This window comes from Oryx dammah, unplaced genomic scaffold (assembly GCF_014754425.2).
Source record: "Oryx dammah isolate SB20612 unplaced genomic scaffold, SCBI_Odam_1.1 HiC_scaffold_5, whole genome shotgun sequence".
Classification (NCBI taxonomy): Eukaryota; Metazoa; Chordata; class Mammalia; order Artiodactyla; family Bovidae; genus Oryx; species Oryx dammah.
The window spans coordinates 102,985,915-103,001,987 of record NW_024070189.1 but is presented as its reverse complement, the minus strand read 5'-3'; the positions used below and the strand labels follow the sequence as shown (position 1 = coordinate 103,001,987).

The following is a 16,073-nucleotide window of genomic DNA, read 5'->3' as shown; positions in this document are numbered from 1 at the left end:
TCACAGGAGGAGGCTCGGTGGGCACACCCATCACCACAGAAGACCACGAGCAGACAAACGTCGACACGGGTGGCGCCGCTCGCTCCGGGACAGACGGGCTGACCGGGAGGAGGAGGCGGCAGGCGCGGCAGCTCCTGTGCTGACCGCAGGCAGAGGCAGCACAGCAGGCTGCGGCCACGGGGGGTGCGCAGCAGGAGACCCGCCCCAAGCAGGCTCGCCTGCACCACACACCGCAGCTGTACCGCGCGCCACAGGCAGTCCCGGGAACGGGTGGGAACCAGCCTGCCAGCCCAGCCTCAGGCGCAGGCAAAGGCCCACCCACGGTGGGCGCAGGGTTTTGAACTATCTGCCCAGGCACATAGCTCGCACGCCCCTGCCCACACAGAGTTTCCTCCAAACCGAAGGCTTCTCGGCCCTGGCACTGCTGACAGCTGCGGCTAGATCACTGTCTGTGCATTGTGGGGTGCTGGGCAGCACCCCTGCTCTCTACCCACCAGACGCCAGTAGCTGCTCTTTGCCCAGTTGAGACAACCAGAAATGTCGCTGCCCAGTGTCCCCTAGGACAGAACTACCCCCAACAGAGAGCACTGCTCTGTTTGTAAAAACCTAGTATAAGCTCACCTCTGCCCAGGGCCCAAGCACACCCTACCTCGCCAGCTTCCAATGTAAAGGAGGCCAACAGAGAGATGGGCAATGGTTACCGGGGGCCAAGGGAACCGCTGTCTGCAAATCTTGAAAAAGCTTTTCTAGGGACTTCCCGGATGGGCCAGTGGTTAAGAAGCCATCTTCCAATACAGGGGCTGCGAGTTCAATTCCTGCTCAGAGAACTAAGATCCCACATGCTGTGGGGCAGCTAAGTCCGCACACCGCAACTAGAAAGCCCTCGGGCCCCAGTGAACCCCCAGCACAGCCAAAATAAATAAACTTAATATTTTAGAATCTCTAAATCCATCAACCAATAAATGGATAAACAAATGTGGTCTGTCCACATCCAGGAATAGTACTCAGCCGTAAAAAGAGAAGAGGAGGACATGGCAACCCACTCCAGTATTCTTGCCTAAAGAATCCCACGGACAGAGGAGCATGGCGGGCTACGGTCGCAGGGGGTCAGACACAACTGAAGCGACTTAGCACATAAAAAGGAAAGAAGTTTCCCGATACATGCTAAAACGTGGATGAACCTCAAACACGTTATTACACTGAGTGAAAGAGAGCAGACGCAAAAGGCCACATCTTGTATGATTCCATTTATATGAAATGTCCCGAACAGGTAAACCCACAAAAACAGAAAAGTTGGTGGCTGCCAGGGGGCTGGGGGAGCAGCAAATGGAAAGTGACTGCTAACGGGTGAGGAGCTTCTTATGGGAGTGATGATAACGTTCTGGAATTAGACAGAGGTGATGATGGCACAACTCTGTAAATATACTAAAAACCACTGAACTATACACTTCAAATAAGTAAATTATATGATACACAAACTATATCTTGAAAAAGCTGTTATTTTAAAGAAATGTTTTCAACAATGATTCATTTCCAACCTTACAGCTGAAACCTGAAGACTGCCACAAATGAGTGTGACCCCTTCTTCCTGTCATACCACATACACTGGACACCTACTGCATGCCAGGACATGCTGCCTGCTGGAGACAAGATGAAGTGGACGCGCCTGTCCTTAGAAATCCTGACGTATGGAGGACACTCAGGGTGCACACTATCATTCATTCATTCACCAGTCACATCCTGGAGCAGGGACAGGCAGGACCTGCCCGACAGTGAGCACCCAATTGATACGTGCTGAACAAATGCATGGAAATGGAGATACACATTCTAGTCTTAAGGTCAAGATCTCAAAGAGAAACAAGCAACTTATTAAAAAAAAAATAACGTCACCCCAAAATCCCACCTGAGCAATCAGAGACTGAGGCTCACCTCACAAAGCTACAGCGGACCTGCCTAGAAGAGTCAAATGTTAGTTGCTCAGCCGGGTCCAACTCTTTCTAACCCCATGGACTGTAGCCTGCCAGGCTCCTCAGTCCATGAGATTCTCCAGGCAAGAATACTGGAGTGGATCACCATTCCCTTCAGGGGATCTTCCTGACTGAGGAATCGAACCCAGGTCTCTGCATTGCAGGCGGATTCTTTACCATCTGAGCCACCAGGGAAGCCCAAGGACAGTCAACGCAGATGCCAAATCCAGAAACCAGTGAAGCAGGTGTCTGTAGCTCCCACTCAACCCCTCCCCAAGGCCCCAGGGTGCAGCATGGAGGTCTCATCCCTCCGCAGGATCAAAGCAGAGATTTACTGCCACCTGTGCAAAGCATGCTCCCCTCCCTCAACCACCAGGAAGGGCTTGCAAGACACACTCCACAAAGGAGGCCACTGAGACCCAAGGAGTCTGCACTTCACGGCGGTTGCCAGAGAGCTGGGGCCCAGAAGGAGAGCCAGGCCCCCAAGCCCAGCCACGACCAAGCCCCTGCTCCAGGCCCACAGCGGCTCCCCAGGCGAGGCTGGCAGGCCAGCTGGCCTGCCCCTGCACACCAAATGCATCCACCATCTACGAAGAACTGTCCCTCCACCCCGGTCCTGAGGGGCCAGGGGCCATCTGTGGCCAGCTGTCCCTTGTCCTTGTGGGAGGAACAACACCTGGTCCCCACCATATGGGCTGCATTGGGGAAGGGGCAGCTGTCGCCACTCCAAGCTCCAAGACTGAGCCCAATCTGCCTTCCTGACCCCACTCAGGTCCCCACACGGGAGGCGCCAGACCTTTCCCTCAGATATCCAAAAGGGAGAAACACCTATCCCACCTCAGGTCTGCAAGTAGGGGCACCTGTCCTTCCCCCAACACTCAGGGAGTAAGTGCACAGATGACAGTGATGGAGAGACACCTGTCCTTCCAGGTAGCAAAGGTGAGGGGGCAGCTGTCCCCTTCAGGTACCAATGATATAGGAGCACCTATCCCAGCTTCCCAGGTAACAGTGATGCTTGCAAGCAGCACCCAGTTCAAGCGCCTCAGTATCACGCCCCTAGGGAGCAGTGATATAAAAGCACCTATCAGGTAGCAATGTGGGGACACCTTCCCCCCTCAGGTAACAATGCTGGAGCGGCACCTGTTCCCTCCAACTAGTAATGAGGCAGAGGCTCCTGCTCATACAGGTAACCGTGACGTGGTGACACCTGTCCCCCACTTCAGGTAGCGGAGATAGAGAGACACCTGTACCCCTTCAGGTATCGACGATGTGGGGGCACCTGTCCCCGCCCACGACGCCCGGGGCGTGGGGACACCTGTCTCCTTGGGCCGTGCCAAGCCCCGCCCCCGCCGCGCGCCCCGCCCCCGCCGCGCGCCCCCTGCCCCGTGCACGCGCGGGACACGCGCCCCCTCCCTCCCTCTCGGGCCCAGAGGGGTCGGCGAGGGAAGCCCCCTTACCCGCGCGGCCCGCGTCAGGCTCAGGTCCTTCATGACCTCCTCGAAAGCCGCTGTCTCCTCCGCTTGCTTCTGGTTGTGCAGCGCGATCTTCTCGCTGAATTTCCGCGGATTGTTCGAAGTCGCCATCTTCTCGCCGCCGCCTCCTCCTCCTCCTCCTCCTCCTCCTCCACCTCCTCGCCCCCCCACTCGCCGGTGCCACCACGCAAGCGCCGGCCAGACCCGCGGGCGGCGGGCAGTGCGCAGGCGCGTCGGCGGGCGTGAGAGCGGCGCGTGCGCATAGGAGAGGCGCGCGACGCGGGGGCGATGGCGCATGCGCGCGCTTCGGCGGCAAGCTCCGAGGCCAGAAGAGGAGGTGGGAGCCGGAGGGCAAGGACTTCGGCGCAGGCGCAGTGAGCCGTCTCCTGGCCCGCTGGACAGCGGCTGCCTGGCTGTTGGCCATGGTCCGGGAGCGGACTGGGGCGCTGGAGCCCCCAAGAGAGTGACTCCTCGAGGCAGGTCCTTCCAGGTCACCAGGTTGGAGCAGGCACCCACTCCAAGGACAGGTAGCTCTCGAGGCTGAGCCTCGGCTCGGACCAGTTCCGCTCAGACACCAGTTCAGGGCATTGCTCATCCATGCATGCATTCATTCATTTTTTTGAATGCCTATGTATGCCAAGCATATTGCGGAAACGGCATGAGCAAGGAGACGTGGTCCCTGCATTCATAGGGTGCACAGTCGAGGAGAGGGGAACAAAACCCACCAATAAATAACCCAAAAACTGTTCAGATGGAGAGAAATGTGATGTGGAAAATAAAGCTAGTAATGGGTAAAGAGGAGAGTGGGCTTCCCTTGTGGCTCAGCTGGTAAAGAATCCGTCTGCAAAGCGGGAGACCTGGGTTCGATCCCTGGGTTGGGAAGATCCCTTGCAGAAGGGAAAGGCTACCCACTCCAGTATTCTGGACTAGAGAATTCCATGGACCGTATAGTCCTCGGGGTGCAAAGAGTCGGACACGGCTGAGCCACTTTCAGTTAGAGGAGAATGCTGTTAGGAAAGGAGGCTCCTGTGGTCACCATGGTTTGGGAGGTGTGATCAGCCACCAGCCCAAAATCCCAGTGTCATCCTTAACACCTTTCTTTCCCTATTCCTATCCCCTCTCCAGTCCCTATTCTCTGGATCCTTAAGCTCGGAAAACTGAAACTACAGAGCTCCGGCCTCCTCTCTGCGAATTTCTCCAGTCCAGTTTTACTCAAGGAACTCCAGCTTTTTCATCGGGTGCTAAAGGACAGGTCCAGAAACCCCACCCAGACCCAGCAGTGAAAGGGAGAGCAGAGTCTCCCCAGTGACCTTGGGGTGGGGGCAGACCTAGGGAGGGGGGGACTCTGACATCTAGTTGTTCCTACCCAAGCAGAGGGACCAAAACCACCAGTGTTGAAAGTTTATATTCAGGAGGCTCTAGGGATTTCAGGGTATGGGCAGGGCAGAAATCAGGAGGGGCAGCCAGGGGAATTTGGGGTACCTGTAATTTCATAACAAGCACACTTTTTTACCAGAGCGAGGGATGGCTGGAGGGGACACTGATGGAAATCATAGGGGGACACCAACGTTTTCCAAACATGCTTTTATTTACATCTGGTAACATTTTAATGAAATGTCCACATTAAATACATACACATACACATTTTAATTTGGAATGTTCTGGGAACTGCCATTTCATACTGTTAATGGGGTTCTCAAGGCAAAAATACTGAAGTGGTTTGCCATTCTCTTCTCCAGTGGACCACATTTTGTCAGAACTCTCCACCATGACCCGTCTGTCTTGGGTGGCCCTACACGGCATGGCTCATAGTTTCACTGAGTTAGACGAGGCTGTGGTCCATGTGATCAGTTTGGTTAGTTTTCTGTGACTGTGGTTTTCATTCTGTCTGCCCTCTGATGGATAGAGATAAGAGGCTTATGGAAGCTTCCTGATGGGAGAGACTGACTGTAGGGGGTCGAACCTGGGTCTTGTTCTGATGGGCAGGGCCATGCTCAGTAAATCTTTAATCCAATTCTCTGTTGAAAATGGGGCTGTGTTCCCTCCCTGTTGTTTGACCTGAGACCAAACTATGGTGGAGGTGATAAAGATAATGGGGAGCTCGTTCAGAAGGTCTCATGCATACACTGCAGCACTCAGTGGCCCCAACCCTGCAGCAGGCCACTGCCAACCCACGCCTCCGCAGGAGACTCCTGGACACTCACAGGGAAGTCTGGGTGTCTCTTGTGGGGTCACTGCTCCTTTCTCCTGAGTCCTGGTGCACACAAGGTTTTGTTTGTGCCCTCCAAGAGTCTGTTTCCCTAGACCTGTGTAAGTTTTGTGGTCAAATCCCACTGGTCTCCAAAGTCAAATTCTCTGGGAGTTCTCAGTCCCTTTGCCAGATTCCCAGGTTGGGAACTCTGTTGTGGGTCCTGGAACTTTCTTACCACTGCGAGAATTTCTTTGGTGTAATTGTTCTGCAGTTTGTGGGTCGTCCGGTCGGTGGCTCTTTGGTGGGGTTAATGGCGACCTCCTCCAAGAGGGCTTATGCCACACACTGTGTGTCCCAGGTCTGCTGCACCCAGAGCCCCTGCCCCTGCGGCAGGCCATTGCTGACCTGTAATTCCACAGGATACTCAAACACAGGTCTGGCTCAGTCTCTGTGGGGTCTCTAGGACCTGGTGCTCAAAAGGTTTTGTTTGAGCCCTCTGAGCATCTCTGGTGGGTATGGGGTTTGATTCTAAACGCAACTTTGCCCCTCCTACCATCTTGCTGGGCCTTCTCCTTTGCCCTTGGACATGGGGTATCTTTTTTTGGTGGGATCCAACATTTTCCTCTCAATGGTTGTTCAGCAGCGAGGTGTAATTTTGGAGTTCTAGCAGGAGGAAACGAGCACATGTCCTTCTAAGAATTGATCCTTTTGAACTGTGGTACTGGAGAAGACTTGAGAGTCCCTTGGACTGCAAGGAGATCCAACCAGTCCATCCTAAACGAAATCAATCCTGAATATTCATTGGAAGGACTGATGCTGAAGCTGAAACTCCAATACTTTGGCCCCCTGATGCGAAGAACTGACTCCTTGGAAAAGACCATGATGCTGGGAAAGATTGAAGGCAGGAGAAGGGGACGGCAGAGGATGAGAGGGTTGGATGGCATCACCAACTCGATGGACATGAGTCTGAGCAAGTTCCAAGAGTTGGTGATGGACAGGGAAGCCTGGCGTGCTGCAGTCCATGGGGTCACAAAGAGTCAGACGTGACTGAACTGAACTGGGGATTGCCACTGCTCTGTTTTTAATATTTATTTTTATTTATTTGATTGCACCAGGTCTTCTTTGCAGCATGTAGGATCTAGTTCTCTGACCGAGGATCGAACCCAGACCCCCTGCATTGGAAACTCAATGTCTTATCCCCTGGACCACCAGGCAAGTCCCCACTGCTCTTTTTATCCTTCTTGTTCATATTGTTTTGAGCACTTTCTTGGACTTCTGGCCTTTTTGCCTACTAAGTATCTGCCCCCTATCTGGGGTATTGACAACCACCTGCCCTTCACTTCCTAACTTTCAGTCCCTGATTTGTGGTAGAGTTGGTCTCATGGCTCACTCTCCCCACAAAGTCTCCCCCTAAAATTGAAAGTCTTGGCCCATCATCCGAGCCACTGCTCTGACCATCATGATTGGATGAGGGCAGGCACGTGACCCAGTTTGCCCAATGAGATACAAGTCTGGAATTTTTGTTTGAAGCATGGGAAAGAGAAGCACTGTCTTTGCTTGGGTAGCTGATCTGAAGGATAACACAGACCTCTGGGCTTCCCTGGTGGCTCAGATGGTAAAGAATCCACCTGCAATGCGGGAGACCTGGGTTCGATCCCTGAGTTGGGAAGATCCCCTGGAGGAGGGAAAGGCTACCCACTCCAGTATCCTGGCCTGGAGAACTCCACGGACTGTATAGTCCATAGGATCGCAAACAGTCAGACACAACTGAGTGACTTTCATTTTCACTGCAGAGCCAGAGGTCACCACTTGAAGAGAGGAGGCCTGGGGGTTTCCCTGGTGGTCTCATGGTTAGGATGGCGTGCTTTCCCTTGAACACCCTGGGTTCAAGCGCTGGTTAGGGAACTATCCTGCAAGCAGCACACCACAAGTACAGACAAAAGAAAAAAGAGAGAGAGAGAGAGGGTGGGGCTTCCCTGGTGGCTCAGTGGTAAAGAATCTGCCTGCCAGTGCAGGAGACACGGGTTCGATCCCTGGTCCTGGAAGATGCCACATTGCCACAGAGCAGCTAGGCTCATGCACCGCGACTGTTGAGCCTGTGCTCTAGAGCCCAAGCTCTGCAGCAAGAGAAGCCGCTGCAGAGAAGCCTGCACACTGCAACCAAGAGTACCCCCCGCTCACCGCAGCTAGAGAAAAGGCCTGCACAGCAGTGGAGACCCACCACAGCTGGAAGTAAATAAGTAAATAAAACAGAAGAATAAAGAGGGAGGTGACCTGAGAGTGCAGCCACACAAAAGCAGACAGGACCAGCGGTAGAGATACTGTCAGAATTCCTGCATCTACACTTTCCTGAAGCTAGACACTCCTGCCTTTTCAGTTATATGAACCAATAATTCTCTCTCTCTCTCTTTTTTTTAGGCTGCACTGGGTCTTCATTGCTGACTGCAGGTTCTTTATTGTGGTGCACAGTCGCCAAAGCATGCAGGCTCAGTAGTTGTGACATAAGGGCTCATTTGCTCCATAGCATGTGGGATCTTAGTTCCCTGACTAGGGATCAAACCCAGTCCCCTGAATTGGAAGGTGGATTCTTAACCACTGAGCCATCAGGGAAGTCCCCATTCTCTTTTATACTGAAGTCGATTTGAAATCCATCTTCTCTCCGTAGCACTGAGCCTGGAGCTTCTGGGAGTCAGATAAGGGGCTGGGCATTCTATTTATGTGACTTTTAGTTCCTGCCACTATCTTGTGAGGTTGGAGAGGAAATAGTGACAGAGAGCAGGGACAGCAGCTGCCCATAGCCAGTTAAGTGCCAGACCAAGACTAGAACTCAGACCTGACAGAAGAGATCAGCTTCCTTCTCTACACCGGGTCTTGTAAGGTTTAAATGAGGTTAACGTGTCAAGTGCCTTGCTCATAATAAGTGTTCAAAAAATGCTGGTTACCCTGATCACTTACATGTGGCTGTATTAAGCCTGTTTCTGCACAGAAAGATGCAAGAGAAAAGATTTGGGGGGTAACAGCAGCCACAGCAAGAGGCCATGCGTACAGGGCAGAGGTGAGGGGCCTGTGCGTGCCCTCCTCACCCCCATTTACCCCACACCCTGGCGGTAACTTGATCCATCCGAAACCCTAGTGATGAGTCAGAGGGAGCCACAAGGCTGCTTATTGCGCAATGGCCGGACAGTGACCCAAGCCCTCCTCCTACTCCACTGACCCCCAGCCCCGAGGAGGGTGAGGCCAGGGTGTCTGGTGACCCAGGCAGAACCCAGCCCTGATGTTTTCACTTTCTCCCTTCATCAAAGGCAGTTTCCGCCACGCAGTGTGGCCCAGGCAGGACTTCTGGAGCAGCTCACAGTCTTTGTAAAGCGGGGTGGATCGCATGCTCCATATCACATTCAAGGGGGAAAAAAAGTCCACCATTTTCCCAGTGGCTCACAGGGTCCTTGCACACCCTGCTCCCTCACTCCAGCCACCCCAGCCTCTGTGCTGTTCCACCTCCAGATCTTTGCATGCGCTGTTGCCTCTGCCCACACTGCTCTCTCCCCAGATCCTTTCATGGCTGGCACCTTCTCATCTTTCAGGGCTCTCCTCTGACAGACCCTCCCCGAGGGCCCTATCTACAGCGTACCCTTGGATGTGCATCTCACGACCCAGGACCATCCCATTCTCTGAAGGCAGCTATGTCTTAGGGTACTGTCTGCTCCCCTATAGACTGAGCAGAAATTGGAAGCTAAAAGCATGTTCACCCAGCTAATATGCTCCAGGGCTTGAATTTCCTGTGGGACGCAGAAAGAACACAGACACACCCAATTCACTACTCCTAAAGCTTGTTCTTTGTGGATGGCTCTGAGCACTTTAGGCTGCATTTTATATTCATCTGTGTTCCTTCTGTTTCCCTGGATCCCCAGGGCTAACACAAAACTAGGCCGAGACAGGGCATTAGGATGTGTTTGTTGAATGATTTGTTTTCTGACTAGGAAACTCCTATCTGTCCCTCAAAACCCACCTCAAATGTCCCCTCCTCCAGAAAGCCATTCCTGACCCCAAAGCAGGCCTGTGCCTTCCTCTAGACTCACACAGCCATGGATCCTTCTCCAGCCAGCCCTGATCCAAAGGGATTGGGAGTATCCCATTCTTAAGAAGCTCCACTTGAGTTACAGAACACGTCTGAATGTAAGCTCAGAGGCAAGTCAAATAAGCTACTTCTTGCTGCCTCCATGAAACAGTTTTCTCTGCTACGCTCCATAACTCCACCTGGACACCTGTTTTCTCTGTCAGCTTCCTCTCCCACCCTTCCCTTTCTCGTGCTCTCCATCCAACTTTGCTGATCTTGCCTCAGGGCCTTTGCACAGGCTGTCTTCCTTCCCAGAATGCCCTTTCCCCTGCATCCACACCACAGCACCCCTCAAAATACAGCTTCTAGATACAAGTGGAATTAAAACCTAAGTTTCTGAGCATTTCTGTGTGGCCCAAGCCCTTGCCAATTCTCCAACTGTGTGACAACGGGCAAGTGACTTCACTCGATGAGCCTCACTATGCTCCCATGTGAAATGTGGATAATTGCGCTCCTCAGAAACCAAGCAGGGTGCTGTGGGGCTCCTGTGCACAAAAGTCTTTTTGTGACCCCCATTTGTTTGATTACAGGAAATAGGCTTCATTCAGTCTGCATGACCTTCCCTGAGTTCCAACAGGCAGATTCCAGAACATGTTAATTAGGAAAGGGAGGGGATGCAAGGCAAGGGAGAAACAGTGGAGAGAAGCAGTTGTGCAGGGACTTCCCTGGGGGTCCAGATTAAGGCACTGCTCAGAGTGGGTTCAATCCCTGGTTGGGGATCTAAGATCCCGTATGCAGTGTGACACCACCAAACAGTAGGGGGAGAAAAGAGTGCAAGCTTGGGGCAAGGTCGTGGCTCTCCATGCAGGGATACACACAACCACATGTTGGAGCTGGGTTTTTTGTTTGTTTGTCTGTGTTTGCTGCAATCTCATATGGCAGCAGGGTTAAGGGAGCTCTCTAGGTCTCTCTTTTTCTTTCTTTCTTTACTGGCTGCACTGAGTCTTCATTGCTGCACACAGGCTTCCTCTCCTTGCAGCAAGCAGGGGCTACTCTTCATTGTGGTGGTTTCTCTTGCTGCAGAGCATGAGCTCTAGGCTCACGGGCTCAGTAGCTGTGGTGCCCAGGCTTAGCTGCTTCACAGCATGTGGGATTCTCCCTGACCGGGGGATCGAACCTATGTCCCCTGCATTGGCAGGCAGATGCCTAACCACTGAACCACCACAGAAGTCCCTCTTTTGAACTGTTTTGCAGAAACTGAAATCCCTTCCAGGTGGGAAAAGCTAACAGTGGATGACAGTATGCTGCCCTCAAGCATGCAGACCCCAGACCAGTTGGAACCTCAAGTTTGATTGTGCTGACTCCCACTCACCTCACGACCAACCCCTCAGAAGAATGTCCACAAGCTGATCACGCCTTCTTTGAACCATTGCTGTAAAACTTTTCACTATCCTCTCTAAGTGGGGACATGTAGATTTTCGAGGCAGGAGCCCACTGTGTCCCCCTTTGCCTGGCAAAGTAACAAAGCTCTCCTTTTCTACTTCACCTAAAACTCTGTCTCAGAGATTCAATTCAGCACTGATGATAGAGAAGCTGAGCTTTCGGCATCAAGAGTAGGTTCTTGAGGAGATTAAATAGATAATGCATGTAAAGCCCTTAGCCCAGTGCCTGCTTCCTTGCAAGCATTCAGTCACTGTTAGGGAAGCAAAACCCTACCTCGAGATGTTAGTTTTCATGGCTTGCTTTTCTGCACTGCCTTATATGGAATCTTAGTCAATCTGGGGTACCCACATTGCTGAAGGTGAACTCAGGCCATTTGGAGCAGGAAGACAAAGAGGAAAACCATCCAGGGCCTGTCTTTGACTTCCAAACCAGGCCCTCCTCAGACAGTTTTGAAAAGCAAAGCAGGAGCCAGGTTTGATTATGAAGCAAAAGGGAAGAACGCGATGGGAAGTCAGAAATGTCAGACATGGAGCTCGCTCCTTACGCAATTGAATAAGAGGTTAGATGAGGACCCAGGCTGAGTGAGGGGTGGAAGGTAGGGCTGCTGAGAAGGCTGGAGTTGGGGAGCGGCAGGGACCCGGGGGGATGGCTCTAGGACATGGTGGGGCAGGAGGAGAGCTAGCAGTCCAGTCCCTGCTGTAACCACCATGCTGAAGGGATATCTGGGGCAATGACCCCACAATGCCCTGAGGTTTGGGTGAGCTCCGGCTGAACTCCCCACATAGAGCGCCCCCTCCATTGTCTAAAAGCTCAGGACACTTACAGCCCCAATCTACTCAATAGTAAAAGAGGAGGGTTCCCCACCTTCTCAGGGATAGTGTCTGCAGAAGAGATACAGCTGACTTTTCTTTCTGATGGCCCAGCAGCTGGAAGCTGGGGAGTCTCCATCATGGGAATTTGCTCCCCCATTGACAACAGAGGCTCCAAAGCCAACGGCTGTTGTTCAGTTGCTCAGTCGTGTCCAACTCTGCAACCCGGAGGACTGCAGCACGCCGGGCTTCCCTGTCCTTCACCATCTCCCTGAGTTTGCTCAAACTCATGTCCATTAGGTTGGTAACGCCATCCAACCATCTCTTCCTCTGTCACCCCCTTCTCCTCCTGCCCTCAATCTTTCCCAGCATCAGGGTTTTTCCAATGAGTCGGCTCTTCATATCAGGTGGCCAAAATATTGGAGCTTCAGCTTCAGCATCAGTCCTTCCAGTGAATATTCAGGGTTGATTTCCTTTAGGATTGACTGGTTTGATCTCCTTGCTGTCCAAGGGACTCTCAAGAGTCTTCTCCAGAACCACAGTTTGAAAGCACCACAGAATTGCGAAGAATGTTTAAAGCCAGTGGTATGATCAATCACATGACAGGCCCCTGCTTCCCATCTGTCTCATGTTCTGCTGCCCTGCGCCACCCTGCTGTGCACTCCTCCTGCACAAGGTGGGGGATATTCCTCCAATCCCGATTTTGACCTTGGCCACATTATTTGCTTTGGCCAAAGGAATATGGGTAGAAGTGACAGCACAAGACTTCTGAATTTGGGTCTTAGGAGGCCTCACCTGATCCCACTTGCCCTCTGGCACCACTGTAGGAGGAGAACATAGGTTAACAAGCTGTTGGTCCCAGGAGGATGCAAGGCAGGTGGAGCTGAGCATCCCAGTTACTCCCCAGTCTTGCACTTGGAAGCAGAGCTGCCCAGCCACGGGAAGCCCAGAATAGACACCCTACCCTCAAGCTGAGTCACAGATATATGAAAAAATATTTATGTTTGCATGCCATTGAGAGTTGGGCTTGCTCGTTACTCAGCAGCAGTAGCTGACTAATACACTGATGTATTAACTCTCCCTACCCCCGGGCAGCTAATGCATTGGCACAGGGCATGGGCTGGGCCAACAGCACGTTTCCAAGCGATGGAAAGAAACAGCACTGGGGCAGGGGCATCTGGTTTCCAGGGGCAGCTATGGCAGAGTGCCAGTGGCAGTCCCATTTGAGGCATCTGGATTCTGTGGTGGTGGGAGGAATGACCTCACCAAGTTTCCCGGCATGATTTCAGCTGATCACCCTCGCCTTCTTGACTTCTACTGTTTTCTGAGCCTGGTTTTCCAGCCTTCCTGCCACTTTTGTGAGGAACTGAACAGCATTCCAATGCACGTTCTTGCTATTTAAATTGGCCAGTGTTTTGTTACTTGCAAATTAAAACCTTGACTTACATAAGATGGGGAAACCCCAGCATCTGTTACACTTATAATTTTGGAACTGTTTGAATTACAATTATCAGAATATCTGACCACTAGTATCTTAAGCAACACAGACACTGTGATTTCTCATAAAAAGAAGTCTGGAGGTTAGAGGTTCCAGCGTGGGACTGGTGCCCCCATGATTTCAGGGCTCTGGGAGGCGGCATATCTGTGTGTGTCTTAACTTGCTCCTCACGGCCACAAGATGGCTGCAGAAGCTCCTGGCATTGTGTCCTTGTAGGAAATAATAAGGGAGGGAGGGGGTCAACAGCACTTCTCCTGTGTCCAGAAACCCCAACCCCAGACTCCCCCTTAAAACTTGCTGGCCAGAACTGGGAAACATGCCCAGATCAACAACCCCCACAAAAGACGTTGCCAAGAATGGCTCAGCCAAATCCTAAATTAACCCCTGAGGCTGGGCACCAAACCGTGGCTCTATTGGTGAGGGGGGTGAAATGGCCACTAGGATGGCAACAAGCACGGGTCAGTCATAAGAACTAACTTTACTGTGAGCAGCAGCTTGGTTTCGTGGCCCTCTTGCCCCTAGGATCTGCAGGCCCATCATGCCCATGGATGCTGGAGCCAGACAGGCTCTGCTCCTACCTCCCCACCCCTAAAGCTCTCATTTGTGCAACAAACATTCAGGCTGTGCCTCTCGGGATACATGGCCAGGTGCCCCTAATAAAACCCGTGCGCCGAGGCTCCACCATGAGAAGCAAACTCTCCAGGGCCCGTGAGAACAGAGGAGCTGGGGCTGCGTTCTCAGAGATGAAGCCAGGGGCGGGTTTCCAAACTAGCCAGGTCTGGGGCAGATTCCCACCTCACACGGCTCCCCCGAGGCCCCCTTGGCCCTCGCTCACTGTGAGGCCCCAGAAGTCACACTTGGCCTCCCTCTCTCGGGCCTCCATCCCACCGTCCCGGGAGAGGGCGTTTTCCCACAGCCCGAGCCCAGGTGCGGAGGGAGGCTCCTGCCGGCCGCATCCAGAGCCACGGCAGGGAAGCAGGACATCTGGAAGCCGAGGGGATCTCCACATACTCAGTCCCTACGTGCCCGAGCTGCCCTGGGCAAAAGGTGAAGGAGGTGACGGGGTGATGAGCTCCAGACCTCTGCACGGTGCTGTGTGGAGGAGAGGCAGGCTGGTCCTGGAGCGTGTGTGTAACTGCGTGAGCGAGCACGTGGGTGCACAGCGCAAGCCTAGGAGCAGGCTACCTGTGGGCGTGAGCGTGACCACGTGGATGAGTGTGTCAGATGCCTGCATGCAGGTGTGCGTGTGAGGGTCTGCGTGTCTATGTGCACGCATGTTCTGCCTCTCTCTGAAGGACACAAATGTGCACAAGAGTGAAGACTCAAGCCAGTTTCTGCTAAATTAAAAACAGCTTTTTCGTGTTTAAAGTTTACAATACGAAAAATAATTTTCCTTTCTTTGGGGATGGGGGGGGTCCGTGGGTGGGTATGGAGAGGGAGGGGCAGGGGGCCCCCGGAACATTCCATGAACCAGCCCAGACGGTTATGCACAATCGACCCGGTTAGATACGGCAGCCCCCACCCCACCCCCTGCTCCGTGCCGCCATCCCTGCCAGCTCACTGGGGACAAGATGTTCTAAGGTGTGAGCTGAGCTAGGGGGGACTTACAGCTGGCAAAGGCTTCTAACTGCCCCCCTGAAGGGGCCGTGCCTCTAGCAAGGAAGGGTTCTCTTTGGGGGAAGCTCAGGTTGGGGGGTGGGGATGAGAAAGGGCTGGAATGTTCTGGTAAATCCCCAAGGGCTGCTCTTTTCATTTCCACGGCGCTGGCAGTATGGACTCATCACAGGTTCCCAATCTAGTTTCTATTTCAACCCTGTCCCCCCACCCCTACACAGACCCAGCTTCACCCCCGGACCCTGGCGGCCATGGCACAGGAGCACCAGGCCTGTAGACACGTTTCGATGGTGATCCCAGGAGCCGGCCCTTTCAGGAGGCTGTCAGAAAACTCCATTCTCCACAATGCAGCAGTGGGGTTTGCAGTGAGGCCTGCTGTAGGAGCAGGGATTGGGGGCAATCCACGGAGCTCTGGGACCCATACGAAAGCACGGGGACTACATCATTCCTTGAGGACCCGCCCTGCTTCTCCCCTATCCCACCCTCTGGGGAGAGGGCTCCTGGCTGCCCACACTGGAGTCCTGTGACTGAGTAGATGGAAACAGAACCCGCCAGGAGCTCTGGGGCTAGCTGATGGCAGGGGGCTGGGCCACCGGCACAAGGAGCAATGTGGAAAGAGTGTCTCCAAGGCCGCCCCTCCTGCGCCGGGTTTGCCCTCTGTCTTCCCCACTGGAAGTGGAAGTCCTGGCGGCACGCCCACACCCACACGCGCACATCCGCTCAGTCGTGTCCGACTCTGCGACCCCATGGACTATAGCCCTCCAGGCAGCCTCTGTCCATGAGATTCTCCAGGCAGGAATCCTGGAGCAGGCTGCCATTTACTCCTCCAGGGATTTTCCCAACAGGGATCAAACCTGCGTCTCCTGCACTGGCAGGCGAGTTCTTTACCACTGCACCACCCGGGAAGCCCACTGCCCCCACGGCTCTGAGCCAAAGGCTGGTCCTGCTCCTCTGCAAGGCTAGAAAAGGGGGAGGGGGGAGAGAAGCCCCCAAACATGCAAGGCCATTAGGGATCTGCGCGCCAT

At 53.4% G+C, this 16,073-nt stretch overlaps 1 protein-coding gene and 1 long non-coding RNA gene across 7 annotated transcripts in view; one reads left to right on the top strand and one right to left on the bottom strand.

The window, feature by feature from the left end:
* Positions 1-3,621, bottom strand: part of CRTC1 (CREB regulated transcription coactivator 1) — an 84,997-nt gene extending 81,376 nt beyond the window's left edge. For all 6 annotated transcript variants that reach the window (XM_040241194.1, XM_040241196.1, XM_040241199.1 and 3 more), the window contains exon 1: positions 3,425-3,621. In XM_040241194.1, coding sequence (XP_040097128.1) covers positions 3,425-3,550 — 126 coding nt within the window. In that variant the 5' untranslated portion in view covers positions 3,551-3,621. The remainder of the gene's footprint in view (positions 1-3,424) is intronic.
* Positions 3,622-8,185: 4,564 nt separating this feature from the next.
* Positions 8,186-11,236, top strand: LOC120864292. Its single transcript, XR_005721159.1, has 2 exons — positions 8,186-9,803; positions 10,939-11,236. It is a non-coding gene; the product is annotated as an uncharacterized LOC120864292 (long non-coding RNA).
* The last annotated feature ends 4,837 nt before the right edge of the window (positions 11,237-16,073 follow it).